Raw genomic sequence first — 18,403 nt, 5'->3', positions numbered from 1 at the left:
AAGGGAAGGAGAAGGGCGGGGTAATTATATTTTGGGGGATAACCACTTTAAGGGAAACAGGTGTAGAGAACACCGTAATACCTTAACTAATTTTCCATGTCGATCCATCTCTTGGGTCGACTTTTCGGGAAGAAAGGCCCTGTGGGTGGCACAGCTACTTCGGAATCAAACAACCAAACACCACAGCTACTGGTGTGCAATGCAATGTTATCTGCAGATCGGGGCCCTGTCGGGCGGTGAGCACCCCATTCCAACATCCATAGGGAGAAACACATCTATCCCGGCTGGACCATAAAGTGACCAAAGCAATTTTTAAGAAAATAACTTTTTATAATACACAACACAATAATAACAATACTACTGATTTACATTAATTCCAATATAGTTACCTTTACAACAACTTGGTAACAGTTTGAAATCTCGCATGCAAGCAGCGAGTATATCTTGCCTTTATTTTTAGTTTTCCCTTCCTCTTTATATAGCCACTCCCTAATATGAATCAGAGAACAGAAGAGGGACCACACAGTAATTGTGGTCCTCAAAGAATTCACTTAGCTGCACACCACTGTGTGTATATAAAATGTAACTTTTAATAAGTGATTACTTAAAACATATATTACCGTAGACTGGTGTAACGTGAATTAAAAATAGATTAAACCAAAAATATCGAGCATCTATGCCAACACATAAATATATCTTGCTATCCCAATAAAGCTACTAATGAGGTGGGATATAGGTGGCTTTTGATGCTGTAAGTCAGGGTATGATCCCCTCTGGGTCAGCAAACAGGCCAGATGGTGAATATAACTTGGCCAGCGAGACTATATGAAATGGCTGAATATGTACACAGCCCTTCTAGTCCTATAATATAGTGTCATACACCTCTATAAATCGTGGAATAAGTTTGATAGGTGCATAGACTATAAGTGAGGAGCTAACAATCACAGCAACCAAAGATAGTGATTCTCAGGTATATGTACTGCAAGGGTGCATAATGCACTGAGTAGGAGGTGAAAACAGAGACTCACTGGCATGTAACACTGGACTCAAAATTAGCCAAATGTCAAGAACTGTGCACACTGACCCAGGAACTTATAATCACTACATTAAAACAGCTCCAAGTAGGAGACTGACAACATTGCGCGTCCAACGCGCGTTTCCCTCCAGCAAAGGAGCTTCTTCAGGGACAAGTTTTGCTAAGGGGAGTGAAAGTAGCATTTTTATACCCTGCCCGTACTTTAATTACAAGATTAATTGATTACAGCTGTTGTGCATGCGCGCCGCGTTAGCGTCCATACCGGCAGAATTATCAATTCAAACATACCTAAGGCACATTAGCAGTATCAGTTAATGAATGCTACCTTGATAAAGCTGTTGTTTATGATGTTCCCGAGCGTGTTTTGTGACTTATAAACCGTTCCGGCGACAGACCCGCATACACCGAGTACTGCGCATGCGCGTGGTCTTAGAGATTTTCTCAGTCCAAGCATATACTGATTGCGCATGCGCGAACCGGAACAGGAACGTCTAATGCGCAGAAGTGGACTGTTAGTAATAAACAGCCATCCCTAGGCTCATCCTTTGCCTCTGTTAGATACAGAGGCATAGTAAAGGGTATCAGCAGTGGGGACAGGCAGAGAAAAGATGCTGCTTATAGCATCATGGTCCTAACATGCCCCAAGCATGCATGATGGATAAAGGACCCCCCTATTGTATAATGCGGGGCAATGTCTAACACAAATGCAGTGATATACAGAAGACTTAAACAAAGTAAAAAATGATAAATAAAATATATATATAAGCACACAACCTGGGTGTAAATGATTTATTCAAACATACTGTAATAGTATTAAACCCCAAGTGTATGCACACGTTACGAAACGCTGCAGTATTATAGTCACTAATTAATTGAATAACAGATAATGATAAACTAATAACATTTGTATTGAATGTTATTAGTTTATCATTATCTGTTATTCAATTAATTAGTGACTATAATACTGCAGCGTTTCGTAACATGCTAATGTGCCTTAGGTATGTTTGAATTGATAATTCTGCCGGTATGGACGCTAACGCGGCGCGCATGCGCAACAGCTGTAATCAATTAATCTTGTAATTAAAGTACGGGCAGGGTATAAAAATGCTGCTTTCACTCCCCTTAGCAAAACTTGTCCCTGAAGAAGCTCCTTTGCTGGAGGAAAACGCGCGTTGGACACGCAATGTTGTCAGTCTCCTACTTGGAGCTGTTTTAATGTAGTGATTATAAGTTCATGGGTCAGTGTGCACAGTTCTTGACATTTGGCTAATTTTGAATCCAGTGTTACATGCCAGTGAGTCTCTGTTTTCACCTCCTACTCAGTGCATTATGCACCCTTGCAGTACATATACCTGAGAATCACTATCTTTGGTTGCTGTGATTGTTAGCTCCTCACTTATAGTCTATGCACCTATCAAACTTATTCCACGATTTATAGAGGTGTATGACACTATATTATAGGACTAGGAGGGCTGTGTACATATTCAGCCATTTCATATAGTCTCGCTGGCCAAGTTATATTCACCATCTGGCCTGTTTGCTGACCCAGAGGGGATCATACCCTGACTTACAGCATCAAAAGCCACCTATATCCCACCTCATTAGTAGCTTTATTGGGATAGCAAGATATATTTATGTGTTGGCATAGATGCTCGATATTTTTGGTTTAATCTATTTTTAATTCACGTTACACCAGTCTACGGTAATATATGTTTTAAGTAATCACTTATTAAAAGTTAAATTTTATATACACACAGTGGTGTGCAGCTAAGTGAATTCTTTGAGGACCACAATTACTGTGTTGTCCCTCTTCTGTTCTCTGATTCACTTTATCAGTTCACAGTTTGCACCCACTATATAATTACCCAATTTATTCATTTATTTATCTCACTCAATTAGTATGGTTTTGTGATCACTCCCTACCCCTCCCCCTGTTACTCCCTAATATGAGACTGATCTCAGTCTCTAACTCTAATTTTAAAGGGGTTTTCCTTGTGGTTCTGATGTCTAAGCACATGGTATTGTATTCAGTAAATTATAACATTATAACCCATTGGTTAGTCATTCCTTCCCAGGGTTTTATATGTATATTGGTCATAGACAGCTTCCCGAGGGGGCATGCTAATTTTACCTGGGCTCTCGAATGTAAGTCCATATAATTATGGCCGCTCTCGTGTCCCAGCAATGAGTGGCAGCTTATATCCTTGTAACCCCCTGTGTCTGCTATCAGCACAGGACATGGCCCCTTTAAGAATTACATTCCACTGGACCATGTGACAGTGCGTAGCCAGTGGAATGACAGTTGGAAAGGGATTGCTGAGGGGACTGGGGTGGCAGTTTGTTTTGATATGGTGAGGCTGCTGCAGAACACTCTGCAAGGGCCTGACTGATCCATGGAGTGAGGAGACTGGTGGATTTTGCTGGCCAGTACAAAGTACAGTGACACCTCAGGGAGCACTGCAACAGCTAAGAGGAGAAATATCAGGATTTAACAGCCAGAGAAAAGACAGAGATCCCCTTGCATTGAAACACAGGTTATGTTTTCAAATTAACTGTAAGAAGCAAGAGCCTCGATCTGGATGAATCCAGAGCTCCAACGAAAGGTTATTGTACATATACCCTGTCGGATCAACAGTGTATGTGAACTAATATGTAGTGACTGTAAAATATATAAAGACAGAGGCGCAGCGTTAGTGATTTATTTTAGTAGGATTGCAGAAATACTGTGTGGTTATGTGGTAGCCCTGTGTATGTATCCCTGTTCAAACTGATAGATAAAGTAAGATAAAGTAATATAAAGTTTGTTATAATTCCTTACAGTTTTGTTGTGTCTAATTACTCCTGCTTCCCACCATAAGAGTTAAACCCCAAGTTACAGGGCTCAGGCCCTCACCTCAGTGACAGTTTCTGTAGTCTGAGGTAAAGTAAAGAGGGGCTGCATCCTTTATTATTGGCTGGTTCTTCTTACTTTGCATTGGATGCGGCTCACAATATAAAAAGGATAATATTGATACTGTGTGTGGGTCTGTGACCATGACTACCATGTCCAGAAACAATTCCAGTGCCAACCACCACACTTTCCTAAGCTTTGGGACAAATCTTATCTTAAGATAAGAAAAGCCATAAAAGTTGTAAGGTGTCATATAGCATTTGGGCTGCGGCCAGGATCCCTTTTCGTCCCTTCTTCCTGTGTCACTGCCATCAGTAATGATTGCCTCCCAGGGTCCCATGCAGGTCTGTTCACTCATGGAGGCCTCTGTGGTCTGGGTCGGTCTCCCTCTCCCTTCCTCGGATCAGGCCTAGGCTGTGTAGGAAGCTCTCCCTCAGGAGTATGTTGATGGGTCATAATTATCTCCTTCTAGAGTTGGATACCCTGGATAAGTCACCGAAAATCTGTATGTATGAATTCTCAAAGGTGACCTCTGTTTTATTTCTGCAGCCATTTATAATGCTTTCTTTAGTAGTTTAAGAGTGCAGCTTGACAACTACATCTATGCTTTTATTTGGGTCGTCAAACATTGGGCCGAGAGATCTGTAGGCCCTAACTATTTTCAGGGAGCCTTCTTGAAGAGTTGGATCAATATTTTGGAATAATTTTTTCAGATGGGGCTGAAGGTTGTCCGCATTTAGTGATTCTTGTCACCTCATCATCTGTGGCTGCTTGGAACTGAAGCGAGTTATCAATTTTGTTTTCAAGGCGGTCGTCATCTCCCCCAAGGCCTTAAAGTCCATTTGAAAGGAGTTCTGGATACTTTTTAGGAAGTTTTCCAGATCTTTTTTTTAGTAACTCCTGTATAATCATCTTTCTTAAGGTCAGAAGACGCCTGAGGAGACAGGCGGAGGGTCTGCCATTTCCAGGATTCGCTGTGGGTAAGCTTCATTTGTGAAAGATGTGAGAAACTTATTGAGGGGTAGATTTTTTATTTTTATTAGATTTCTTACAGTTGCTGTAAAGCTTTAGGTAGGTTTTTTTTAGCTGTTTTGGATGGCTATATACTGTAATCTATTTCTTATGCCGATCCATGGAGCTGCCTCAGCATGCTCAATGATGTCAGGCGCACACCCCAGTAATATCACTTTGATAAGCAAATAATTCAATAATCTAAAGGACAATGGCAAGAAAGTTGCTTAATATATTCTACTATAAAATACTATATAAGGACCCAAACTAGGCTTTATTAGAAACAAAACAGCAGCACAACATTCACTCTAGAAATGGCATGTTCACAATGTAGTATCATAGTTCGTGTTCATAGTATCAATCCCCAACAGGACTTATATCATGGATCGATCACTTTGATTAACTTACCAATATAAGGATATAGTAGATAACTAAATGCAAGGCATTTCTACTGAATAAAGTATTTTTCTAACCCACCAGTCGATGACAATTATTCTTCAGTGCCATAGTGCCACCAGATCTCTGGCATTTGCAGGCACATGACTCAGTTGAAGTGGCTATCCCGATCATTCCCTAGAAAGCAAGCGTTCTGTCCATGCCCTGCTAGGTACGTCAATGGGGCCTCTAGCATACCAGCACTGAGGACATACCATCTACCGCATAATGGCACTGTGAAGGTTAATAGAAATTACCACCAAAAAAAAAGTGATTTTGTTAAATTTGTGCAGAACAGTATCATACTTGTGGTCATAAATTAGGAACAAGCCGAGGACAAATGAGAGAATGTCTGTTACTGTTGAAGTTACAGTACAGAAACAGCAGATTCCCTCTAGGCAGAAAACATAGGTAAGCTAGAAATCATGCGGTATTTAGCCCCCATCTCGTCAGCCTGATACACAGCTGCTACTAATGAAGAAGTTGTTCACCTTCCTCTGACTTTAAAGCTGCAGTTCAGTCTTTTTTATTTTTTAATTTATTTTTTTACTTCAATAGTTTCATGTGTGCAATCTCTAATTACCTAAAGAACTGTATAGCTGCCAGTCAATTCGTTCTCCATGTATTGATAGGCGAAATTTGGTGACATAATTAGAGCTGGCATATGTTTTTATTTGCTTCTGTCAGTCAGTGGAAGCTCATGAATATTCATGAGCACTCCTGCACTGACATGTGCTAGAGGGAGGGCGGGGCTGACAAAGGGGTGTGCCAGAGCTTGTGACAGGACATGAAGGGGCAGTGCCTTAGCAAATGGCTGTTAAAATAGAATACAAGAAAATTGGTCTTTCAAATTTGTTTTTTTAAAAACAGAAAATGCTAAAAGTTTTTTTCTTACTACAGAACTGATTTATTAAAAAAAAAACACACATGCAGGATATTGACTGAACTGCAGCTTTAAGAGGTGGTATAGAGTTGTAGAGGTAGACACCAGTGAATTGGACAGGTAGGAAAATAAGTGAGACGTCTGAACTTTGTTTACCCAATATCGAGTGAGTAGTTTACCAAAGTCATTCTTTTAACATCATTCTGTATAAGTAACGGTCTAGGCAATTATAAGCACTCTCAGAAGAGGTTAGCTGCACCTTATCAAGTATTGCGCATGTGCAATCAGGGTTTTTCCTACTGCGCATGAGCAATTGGCCTTTTCCTACTGCCCATGCGCGATCGGCACTTGCCAACCGCGCATCTGTGATTCGCACTTGCCCTCCACGCATGCAAATGTGGCAAATTTTTTGGCAAAAATGTCATGAAACCTACTGATGATACCTTGAGTATAGTTTATCAAGTCTAATAATGAACCTTATTGCGCAAAGAATATTTTAGGGATTGACAACATTGCACTACTTATTCAGGTATGCAAGCCTGCACGTTTTCACTCATCTGAAGTATACTGTATTTTGAATTACATTTTTGTCTCATTGTCCCAGAGCCTCTAAATTCCACAAATTTGTGACTGAGTACTGATACTGTAGCTATGTAAGATTATGGAGTGTTTAAGCAAAATATGTAAAATGTAAGTATGGATACTTATTTTCACAAAATGTTATTAAACCTTTTTTTTTTTTTTTTAATACTATGCCTTAAACATATTAAAAAAATATATGATAAAAAATATACTAATGGAAAAAAAATGCCTTTGTCTAATAGCACTGCTTGGTGCCATGAGTTTTTGCTTATGACTAAAATGAATCTTAACAATACAGAGTTAGAAAATATAAATATTTGTGCAGAAAGGCAAACAGTAAAAATGTTCTATCAATCTCACTCATTTGGAGTCTGTCTCACTTATTTTTAGCATCAATCATCTCAAAGACTTCAACAGAGTCTTACTGATAAAAACCAGGACTTCTGTAGTTCAGCACCCTCAAATCTCACTGATTTTGGACCTCAGAGGTTGGTATCTCTGTGAAGGGCCAGCAGTGCATTCATGTTTTTAGCCAGGTCGCTCTCTGTTGCAGCAAATCTGTGATCCAGTTTGTCCCACAAACCATTACGATCAAAGGTCCAGATTGCGGATATGTTCACTGGGGGTTATGTTACACTAACCCTTTTCTTTCTATAAATGAGAGGCATGTGAACTGGAAAATGAGGTGGGGGTCTTGAGTTTATACCCTTTTCACATGCTAATAATGTATGGAAACCACCCCAAAATACTTCCTGCACTCCTGGAGAGAGGTTTACAAATAACAAGCGGTTTTTTATTCTTTTGACAGTAGAAACATAGCAGAAACCTTTTTTTTTTTTAAATGGGGCACAAAATGCTGTGACCCTCTTATCTAGCTCTGTAACCCGGGCTATTTGCATTCTTCTCCTGCTGCATATACACAAATACTTTCTATTCAAAGGCAGGAACATGGATGGAAAGATAATCCTAATCCTCACACGCCCCTGCCCTGGGCCACAGTGACCTCGCTGGCAAATCATCAGCTGGGGGCTATGCTTTTTCTTTTTCCAGTCTTTTCTGTGCGTGTGCGTGTGCGTGTGCGTGTGTGTGTGTGTGGTTGCTGCTGTAAGCTTCCTGTCTGAGCGCAGACAGGTGCCTCCTCCTCACACCTCTGCATTGAATTCGTCATTCCTCCGTGACGTCACGGACCCTTCCCTCCTCATCCCCATGTGTGTGTGTGTATATATAAGGATGGAAGGCTGTCCCGAGTCCCTGAGAAGTCACACACTGAGCCCTACGGGAGTTGCAAGCACCGGGCTAAAGAGGGCAGCACACACAGACACACTCCTGCCCAGGACAAGTCCGCCCGGCAAAGTGACCGAGACCCCGCCCAGTGAGGGGACAAGTATCTACATTTTAGAAGCATCAAGGGGGAGAGGGTACAGGCTGGTTTGGTGAGAGGGCTTCGCTCGCCTGTTCACAGATGTCTTCTCTGCTGTCACTGCTTCTGTGTACCACGTTGCTGTTCTCCATAGGTAAGTAAGGAAAACATCAGCCTGCCCTGCTGCTGCATCCATCCCACTACCAGCTGGCTATGCTGAGTGTGTGTGTGTGTGTGTGTGTGTGTGTGTGTGTGTGTGTGTGTGTGTGTGTGTGTGTGTGTGTGTGTGTGTGTGTGTGTGTGTGTGTGTGTGTGTGTGTGTGTGTGTGTGTGTGTGTGTGTGTGTGTGTGTGTGTGTGTGTTCTTGTCTATCTCTCATCTGCACTATTTTTATTTCTGAAGAAGCTATACAGTCTCAATATTTCTATGGTATTGTACCAGCCTGTACATCGTTTAAAATGATGTTCTAATAGCATTTTCCTGTGCCTAAAATGATTGTGGCTTTACTGCTGATTTTTTTTGAATACCATGGACTTTGGACACTGGATAATAGAAGTGACTAGGTCTCTTCTTCAATTCACATTCTCTTATTTCAATGCTATTTTCATTTCTCTCTGCAATGGGGATTCAGGCTCTATGTTGATTTAACATGTTGTTGTTTGACAACATTTGTGCTTGCTGACGTGTATAAATTATTGTAATGCAAGATTTATATCGTCACAATAACCATTGTTGTAGCAGAAATGGAATTGGTGCTTGTGGAAAGCATAACATATTGAGAAATATATTCATAGGAGGCTCTCTTGATCTATGTTGGTAACAAACTAAAGCAGGGGGCAGAAACTACTGTACTTTTTTTTTGGGTGGGGGTGCTGTACACACAAAATCAGTGACATACATTACAATAATGTAAAAATAAAGAAGCTTCCTCCCTTGCACCCCTACTTCCAGCCCCCCATGATCTGAAGTAATGTGTAGAAATACATTTCTACATTTCTGTTACATATATGTTATGGTTTGACGGTATTGTGATTATTGTTCAGTTATTGAGTAATGTAGTTTTAAAAGTAGTAATAGTTCTACATTTTCAGCTATAATGGTAATATGCGTAGGGTAAAAGTCAGTTCAGTAGCATGTGCCCACATGCCTGGACCTAAGATGTGCAGTAGAAGTTGGATAAGTATGTGTCTGAAGCGCAGAAGAAGGTGCTGACAGATTTATGAATCCTTCAAAGAGTGTTTGGTTAATGCCGACACATATAACAAGTGACTAATGTTTATGCATGCGAGTTTTCAGGACCACTGAAGTCCTGTATTGAAGGAAAATCTACCGGTTATACAGTTATCTATTTATATTTAACTGACCAAATGTTACTCTGTAGTAATTACTGTAGTGTTACTCTGTAGTAATACTCTGGTACAAGTGGAACCTCCTGTCCTGACCTTCACCAATGCACTGCAGGCCCCTCTGGCAGTGAAGAGGTTAATATTATATGGATTTGTTTGGAATTGGGAACTGTCCTAATTGTGACTTTCTTGAAATCTGCAGCATGCCACCACACAGCACATTGTTCTGTATCAAGCACTACGGAAGCAGAAACCAACGTAACCTTTTCTGGAGACCACAGTTCTTATGGAACGGAGTCGGTGACCACACTTGAGCTTAGCCAGGAGGAGGGTGAAGAAGATGAAGAGAATGAAGAGGACTTTTCAGTAGCAGAATATAATACAGATGATCCTATGCGTGGTATGTTGGGAATTTGATGATAAAGAAATATATTTTATATTACTTTCCAAGTAGTGCATTTTTTTTTACACAAGCCGGTTGATGTGACATTACAGCTCTTCACCTTACCCAAAACTACCATTGTTGGGAAAAATGTTGGATACAATATGAATAACACTAATATATTTTTTTTAATGTATAAGTTTTCTGAAAACGTATTGTTGATCGTTTTGAGTATCCCACGTAAAATCTGTCTATGAACTGAGAACACTTAAAAGAAAACATAATTAGCATGTGGGATTTATTCAGTTACAGCATTCCAGCACAAAGTCTGCCATCCATGATTCAGCCCCCTGTGCTGTAGGGGCCCCTGAATATTTTTACTGTTATCTTTCCAGGCATCTTTCCAAGAAACTTTATTATCAATTGTTAGAATATCTTTCAAATATTGCTATATTATTCAGGTATTACTAAGTGCATTCATTATGTAGCTCAATGCACAGTTAAGAGCAGCAACATGTATAAATATAACTATGGTGGTGCACACCCATATTTTTACTTTTCTTGTGATGTCACCTTAGAGCTCATACTCTTATGTGAGCTGTGATATTTAATCCCTTGCTTGCTCGTGGGACCTGTAAAGGATAAGGTGTGTACCGCCGTTTTACGCTTTCTACGCAGGAGGTGTTAGATTGTAAAACCTAAAGCATTAACCATGTTTCCTGTTATAGCGCCAAGAATGGTTTCTTATTTATCCCTTATTAGATCACAAAAATGAGGAATTAAGCCCGCAGTGGTATTTGAACTACTTTGGAGGAGTGCTAACCTATTATATTATAATGTATATCTAGATAGATGGCTGTGTCTTGCAATGCCTCACCTCGGTGACTCATCATGTGTTAATGAAACATGCCTGACATGCACTCTTTCTGGCTGACATGACCTCCTCCCACCCCTTTTTCTTTAGGGCTCATGTGCACAGCTAGAGTTTAACCCTTTTTGGCGTGAGTAAAATTGCCACTTCCCGGGGCAAAAGAGCTGATTCATTTAATTTGAGTCTATTAAAAAAAAAGTATTCGAATAGGGATGCCAGTAGAGCAAGTAGGCCTGAAAACCTTTTAACCCATATTTAAAAGAGTTGTTAATATGAATGATAGTGGGAAATATTTTAATCGTTAACTTAAAGTAGTGTGTAGTTTCAAAACTGTGCCCTATCGGTTTGCAATCAACATTCCACAAATGTTAATAATGTTTGATATTACAGTCTCGTTTCTTCAAATCAAGTGTGATTTCGCTAAAACAGTAGTTACTGTAATGGGTATAGGTAATATTTACCTGTAGAAACTTGTACAAACAAACAAATAAAATAGTTTGCATTTGAACAAAGTTTATATTGCCTGGATATTGGAGTTGAGCGAATATCTAAATTAATTTCCTGTGGATAACAAAATTATATTTTTTAGCAATAGTCTCAGAAAGTCTCACTGTAGGGGCTGTGGGATTGATTTATTAATGTATCTCAGCTACAAAATCAGAACAGTGGAACAAAAGGAAACCCCAGATTTATCAAAGAAAAGGATAATTAATTAATTGAAAGCACTAGCATTGTTTCCTTTGATCAATCAGTAGATTTTCTTCACCAGTTTTACAGTCAAGAGACTTTGATACATGATTCTCTGTGTCATAGTATCTTGGCTGGAACACGGGGGAAATATTGGTGCAAAGGAAGGGTATCATATTTCTCAAAGTACAGTAAGTGCACAGATACAGTATACTGTATGCTTTCAGTACTTTACACATGACACTGTATGGGGTTATACTTTGAACTGCGATGTGCAGATTGTGGCATTATAACCCTGACCTTAAGAGATTTATAGTGTGACACGTTGCCCTTTCTTTGCTTGCCAATCAGTTCTCCCAGTGATCAAACCTGAGAAGACAACAAGAAAGGGTGCAAAGAAGAATGCCGATAAGAAGAAGAAAAAGGGAAAGAAGAAGGGGAACAAAAAAAACCCGACTCCCTGTGAAACCACACATAAAGATTTCTGCATTCATGGAGAATGCATATTTCCAGAGAATCTGCAAGAAGTGACATGCAGGTGAGTTTGTTTGCAGGATGATATGAGCTCTCGGGTAGAAATGTGAAACATTCAGATAGTATGAAATCATACTACTGTATGTGTGATCCACATTTTGGAATGACATACTAATATTGTAATACTTGTTTTGCTCTCATCGGCATCGTTGTGGAAAATGTATTACACGTCGAATACTTTCATGAATCTAACACTTAGTGGCTGATCTAATATACAGATGTATCCAATGTTATTGCAATGCGTGGCAGGCTCCCGTGGGCAAGATAGCACAATAGTCCCGTAACCTTCTCACGTGCTGATTCAAAACAATGATGCTTCTTCCGTTGAATAGTTGTGTACGTCCAGCTGCACCACAGCTTGCAATCATGTTGGCTACATCTGTACTCTAAATAACTCTGCTATAGATTTAAATGATATCAGAGTATATTGAAGCGGACCCATAGTTGCAGCCCCCTAAACTACTCCACTTCTAGCAGATCTTGATTTTTATTCATTAATAATGTAATATACAGTGTTGTGTTATGAAAGCTCGTGACGAATGTTCGATGCCTTGCCTTTATCTGTCCCCACAAGCCAGCATTTAACATGTCAGCGTAGAAAATAATATTTGTGTCAACACCATAACTAGTTAATTAAAACGTTTTCTGACCTAGTGTAGCATTACCTTTGTGACCAAAAATAGTTCCTTCCAAACAAATGCCACAGGCTTTGTGCTAATGATTAGCTTCTTTTCAAATGACTGAATTTCAAACCATCTAGTGTAGAAACAGTCACAATGTACTTTTTCCAGAATATGATACTTACAGTAGTAGTTGATGTCAACTTACATTCCATGGCTGACAATCCTTTAACTGGAGCTGTGCTGTTCTTTTGTGAAATTCTATTTTTGTCAGTGTCTTGTCAGAGCTTTTAAGACATGTCCACAAAAGCTTTACCCCTTGGTAGTGCATACTTATATAATGATTGACCTACAGGACGGAGAAGTGTGAGTATTAACTCGTAGATTTTATTCTTGTTCTCAGATGCCAGCAACACTATGTGGGTGAACGTTGCAGCGAGCGAACCATGAAAGCGATAACAAAGGAAGAGCTCCGTGATCTGTCAACAACAGCACTAGCAGTGGTAGCAGTTCTACTGTCAACAATCAGCATTATTGCCATTATTATTATCATCATTGTACAGTAAGTATTATGCTCCACATTTTTTCATTACTCTGTGTTGTAGACACTAACGGTTTTGTATACAACACCGGATTTCATTTCTTGCCTATTAATATTTACTAGAAGCTACATGCACACTAGGGGGTCACTAAAATGTGCATTGTGGAAGCAAAAGATCTATTAAACGTGCAATCCCACCTAGTCGGCCGGTTGAATTTCTTAGGGCCCTCTGAATAAGAAAGTGTTTGTCAATCAAGTTTTTTCTTTACACATACAGTATTATCCCCTGTTCTTATCAGAGAAACAATAAAGATGTGGGGGAGGGGGGACTCTGGCTGTACAAGCACTTGCTGATCACACAAAAGGGAAATCAAACCCCTCCCATGTCTAACTTAAAAAAAATAATTAAAAATACTTATAGGTTCAGATTTATGTAACAAAGGCATCAATTACCGGGACGAGACCTCTTAAGCATGTCACTAGATTCAGTTCACTTTGGTCCTAGGAGGGATTGCTCATCTATTGATGTTATTGCATCTGCGGTCTCTTCTATGAGAAAAAAATGACATGCATACAGTACTAGTATTTATTAATACAGACTGTATTTTTTTTGCCCTCTGTCACTTTTTTTATGACTTTATTAAAATCTGTTAGTTAAGATGTCACTACAGTTATATCAACAGTTACTGTTTTTGGCACGTGGCAAGTCGCAGGACCATGACCTACACTGCCCCAGTGCCGGAATATTATTGCTATGTGGGGGGGGGTCAGATCCGGAAGCATAACTCCCCTCCCACCACAGTGTGGCCACAGCAGCACTATCTCTGGGTCTGCGGCGTTAAGCTTTCAGCCCTAGCTCCAGCAGCAGTAAATCCTCCTACATCTGTATACTTATGTCTTCTCTTCCCATTATTATTTTGTGGAAACTGAAAAGACACTTTGGCAATAATACTTTGTTGCAATTGTTGGAAACATAAAAGCTAAAAACAAAGTGCTTACTTATGTTCACTGTTGCCTACCATTCTAAATTAACATTGTATTTCTCTTATTGTAAAGCACTCGAAGGAAATATTCCTCCTATGACTGTGAAGTGGAAGAAAAGAAGAGACTAGGGCAAGAAAATGGGAGTGAAGACATTGACGTTTGAAGGAAATGGTAGGTATTTTAATGTTACGTGTGAATTTATTTATCAAACGATTTTGAAATGAACATGCTATGCAATGTTGAACATGAGTTTCAACTTCCTTGCACTTTTTTTTGTTTAATGTCTATATTTAGAAATTGGTATATATTCTTGATATACTGTACTGTACTACAATTGTTAAATATTGAGAATGACATCATCACCACTGCATTCTGTAGAGCAGCTGTGCGCAAACTCCCTGCACTGCGCCCCCCCTACCTTCTCACCTCCTCAGTCGTGACCCCCCCTCGCCACTAATGTTGCGTCAAATGACGCTCGGAGTCATGTGACGTCACGTGACCCGCTGGGTCATTTGACGTCACGTCTCTATGGCAACGGACGTCATTTGACGCCGCGTTGTCATAGAGATGTGTGAACGGAGCCGGGTTAGTACGTTTACAGAGGCCTCGGGCTCTCAGCGCGGGGCCTCTGTAAACGCCCCGCCCCTTTCCCGCCCCCCGAAAAGACTTCCGCCACCCAGTTTGCGCACCGCTGCTGTAGGGAATGTGTAGCTCACTCGGACTAATTGTGCAATAGCGATTACTTGCATAACTACCAATGCATGATATGGTGCCTTTGTATTTTTCTGGAAAACAGCTAATACGGAGAGTAACTTATCTCAAACATGTTTTATAAAGATGTCCATCTGACATTTGTAAATCAATCTAACGTATAGGTTTTTTTTCTTATTTTCTTTCTATTTATAAGCAATTGTCTTGTAATTTCCCTCCCTCCAAGAGATTACAAGTGTTCAAAAGTGTCACAAGTTACATTATACGCATCTTTATATCATTGGTCCGTGCAGGTGGGTGATGTCATTTGTGACATCATTACTAATTAGGATCAATAACAAGTGAGTTATAGAACTCATCAATTATATATTCACTGTTATGTTGGAACCACACTTTACATTGGTAGTTATGCTTCTGTGGCTATAAGTTGACTTATAACATACAGGCCCATATATGCTAAGCAATGGTTTTCCATAACACACCAATTATCTCTGGCATACACCTTACAGCCCATTAAAGTGAATGGGCTGTAACGTGTCTTTGTGTGCCGGAAGGTGTCATACTGTATGCAATACCTATCGCTAAGTAAAAAAAAAAATTTTTAAAGGGCTATATAGTGATCAGATATTCTTCTAAATCAACCCAATAAATTAAATTTAAAAAAATATATATGTATTTAAATTATAATTTTGTCATTGACTTATGAGCACCTTTGAAAATAATTCCATTAAACCATATTACTTCTTGGTAGCATTTTGGTATTTTAGTAAAAGAACAATAGAAATTCTATGTGATGTACAATAGTAGTAAACTTGGAAAACGCTACATTATTTACCTCGTTGTGGGATAAGTGAGTAAACCTAATACGACAAAGAAACATAGAATGAAACGGAGCAAAACAACATTTGAGATGCCATCAATTTGTGGATTTTGTCCTCAAATTGTCCTAGTATTCCCAAACTCCTGTTTAAAACCGGTAATGCCTGGTAAATGTAATTCTCACACTATTGTGTGTTATTCTACAAGCCTATAAATAAGCCCAGTTTCCACTGGCAGTCGAGGCACCGGCAAAGAAGTTGTCCAGAAAGGCGGCTATTGTCTCTCACAATGACCAAGCACTGTCTTGAAGTCAAAGAAAAATGTAAATACTGAATACCACTTCCAATCTCACATTATTGCGAGTTGAAATGATATACGTTTAATATAATATCACAAGCTTCAAAACATTTCCTTGTAACACTCTCATTATCAACCAACTGTCTGAAAGTTGGAGAACAAAAAACAACACATAAAACTCATTATTATCAAGAAGGCTGGGATGTACAGTAAGAACAGTTATACTGGCATCGTGGGTACGGTGACAAAAACAATCAAAACCCTGTTGCGCAGTGAATAATTGTGACTGCCACCTAGATGTTAGGTTGTTGTTGTACAGTATTGTTTCTTACCATGGTTACCAATTTATTTTCATTTAAAATATTTAATTTCTCTGAAACGGTTCAAGATAATTGTCTGAAAATGTAATACAAGTGGCAAAATCATACATTTAATGTTTTGTATCAAGAATCCGGGCGATATGTACCGCTTCATTTTTTTAGCACTTCAAAAATCAATAAATTCATTTCAAGAGGAGGCTGCACTGATTTGGTTGAAACCTCTGGTAGATCTAAATTAGGAAGGCCGAACGATACCCTCAAAATGTTATCAGGATCGGTCAAGGCTTATAGCCTGTGGAAAGAGCACACCAGAACCAATTGTAAAAAAAACTCACACCCAAAGTGTCTAGAAATGTTTTTTACAGAATGTCTAATGCAAATACACCTTGTTTGATAACCCAAGCACTATAATGTTGTAGTGAAGCTAGAGTGTCTTGCTACATGGCAGAAGATCTAACTTTATTTTTTGTCTTTTATGTAGAATGCTGTACAGATAAAACCACTGCCACACCTCAATGGGCTGGAGAAGCGAAAACTTGAATCGCAACAATGTCTCTGAAGAAGCAAAGAGTTAAATATAGACATTGTAAACATTTATATTTTTTATAAATATAAAAAAAATATTTATTTTTTATTTAAAAATATTTAATGTATTGTATACGTGTTTAAATATTTGAAATTGTGATATATTTATTATAATTTCAGTAAACTTTTTTTATTTAAATTAACAGCGTTGACATTTTTGTATTACTTTTTGTATTGGATCAAATGGCATACGAATGAAAAAGAATTGTTTAGTAAAAAAATATTATTTTAATATCACTTTGTAGACTTTATTCAATTGGGACATAGATATCAAGCTATTGAAAGGTCTGTCCTTAACTCCATTTAGATTGTTTTTTTCTGTTACCTGCAGAGGTTTATGCCATCTAACAACTGGGAGATTTTACAATGCAGACAAAATGGAGAAAAATGACAACCCAAAACAGATCCCTTTATAATGTTCCTGCCTTTAAGCAATTACCCCCTCCCCCCTGATTCTTCAAGCTCAATTATGGGTTAAGCCACCCGCCTGGGCGTTTACTCCCTTTGACTTGAATGAGAGTTAACGCCCCTTCGGGAGTGATAACTCGTAACGATACTTAATGATTACCCTATTAATGCTATATATAACCATTCCAATATTAATAGTGTACACACTTCTTCACGTCACAGTAGACATGAAGAACCTGCGAGATTTTAAAACCTAACCCACACAAGAACTCCTCAATTGATCTATCAAATGGTTTCACAGTCTGCAAATTGCTCTCTGATGCAAACAGGCCCAAATACTTTTGATACAGTGACAAAAAGAAACACGTCTCAATTGTACGAACACAGTTTTTCTGTTAAAATATACCAGGAGACAGTTACCAAAGATCTCCAATTATTCATGACAGTTCCATATTTTACCATATTTGATAATACTGTATTGGTCTATTCAGCTGTATAGTTCACGTCATTTCTCTGGTTTTTTTTTCAATGGTACAAAAGCATCTGAAATGTAAGTTTACTAGTGAACTGGAAGCCATATTTCTGATTGCTTCAAATGTGATCACTCAAACATTTAGAAAATTCTTAGTTTTGCTCAAAGTTTATGATTTAAGGGGCGGGAACTGCTACTGTTCGATTACTAACTGTGATATTATAGCAACATCACACCTATGACATTAAGAGAGAACATAAGTTATGTAATTTGTACCGTAATGGCAGTGTAGGAGGGTTTATAAAGCTGTATCTGGGATCCAGTGAATAAAATATGGGCATTAATTATCTGGATGTGATGTCCACAACCCCTTATAGTTACTATAAGGCAGGCCTCTTTGAGTGGACTAATGTGGTTAACAGGATTATAAAGTGATGCATTAAGCTATGACATGTCTCGGATGACATAGAATGCATGCTATGATGGCTCTACAAAAGGTCCCAATTGGTAACAAAAACTAGAGACTTCACAAGATCAAAAAGCATCATCCACAGTGGGTTAGTAATAGTCCTCTGGGTTAATTCCATCATTTAAAAATAAATTGCTCCAAAGATTCAGATTTTCATAGA

The 18,403-nt window shown here is 38.9% G+C and overlaps 1 protein-coding gene and 1 long non-coding RNA gene across 2 annotated transcripts; both read left to right on the top strand.

The window, feature by feature from the left end:
* The first annotated feature begins 3,349 nt into the window (after positions 1–3,349).
* LOC142471922 (uncharacterized) lies at positions 3,350–6,945 on the top strand. The gene is made up of 3 exons (XR_012789557.1): positions 3,350–3,639; positions 4,849–4,906; positions 6,860–6,945. It is a non-coding gene; the product is annotated as an uncharacterized LOC142471922 (long non-coding RNA).
* A 1,082-nt stretch (positions 6,946–8,027) lies between these two features.
* Positions 8,028–17,033, top strand: AREG (amphiregulin). Its single transcript, XM_075565447.1, has 6 exons — positions 8,028–8,351; positions 9,746–9,943; positions 11,835–12,021; positions 13,041–13,199; positions 14,235–14,333; positions 16,791–17,033. The coding sequence occupies exons 1-5, from the start codon at positions 8,300–8,302 to the stop codon at positions 14,323–14,325; spliced, it is 687 nt and encodes a 228-aa protein (XP_075421562.1). The 5' UTR covers positions 8,028–8,299; the 3' UTR covers positions 14,326–14,333; positions 16,791–17,033.
* The last annotated feature ends 1,370 nt before the right edge of the window (positions 17,034–18,403 follow it).

Source organism: Ascaphus truei, chromosome 1 (assembly GCF_040206685.1).
Source record: "Ascaphus truei isolate aAscTru1 chromosome 1, aAscTru1.hap1, whole genome shotgun sequence".
NCBI lineage: Eukaryota > Metazoa > Chordata > Amphibia > Anura > Ascaphidae > Ascaphus > Ascaphus truei.
This window is presented reverse-complemented; position numbering and strand designations above follow the sequence as displayed.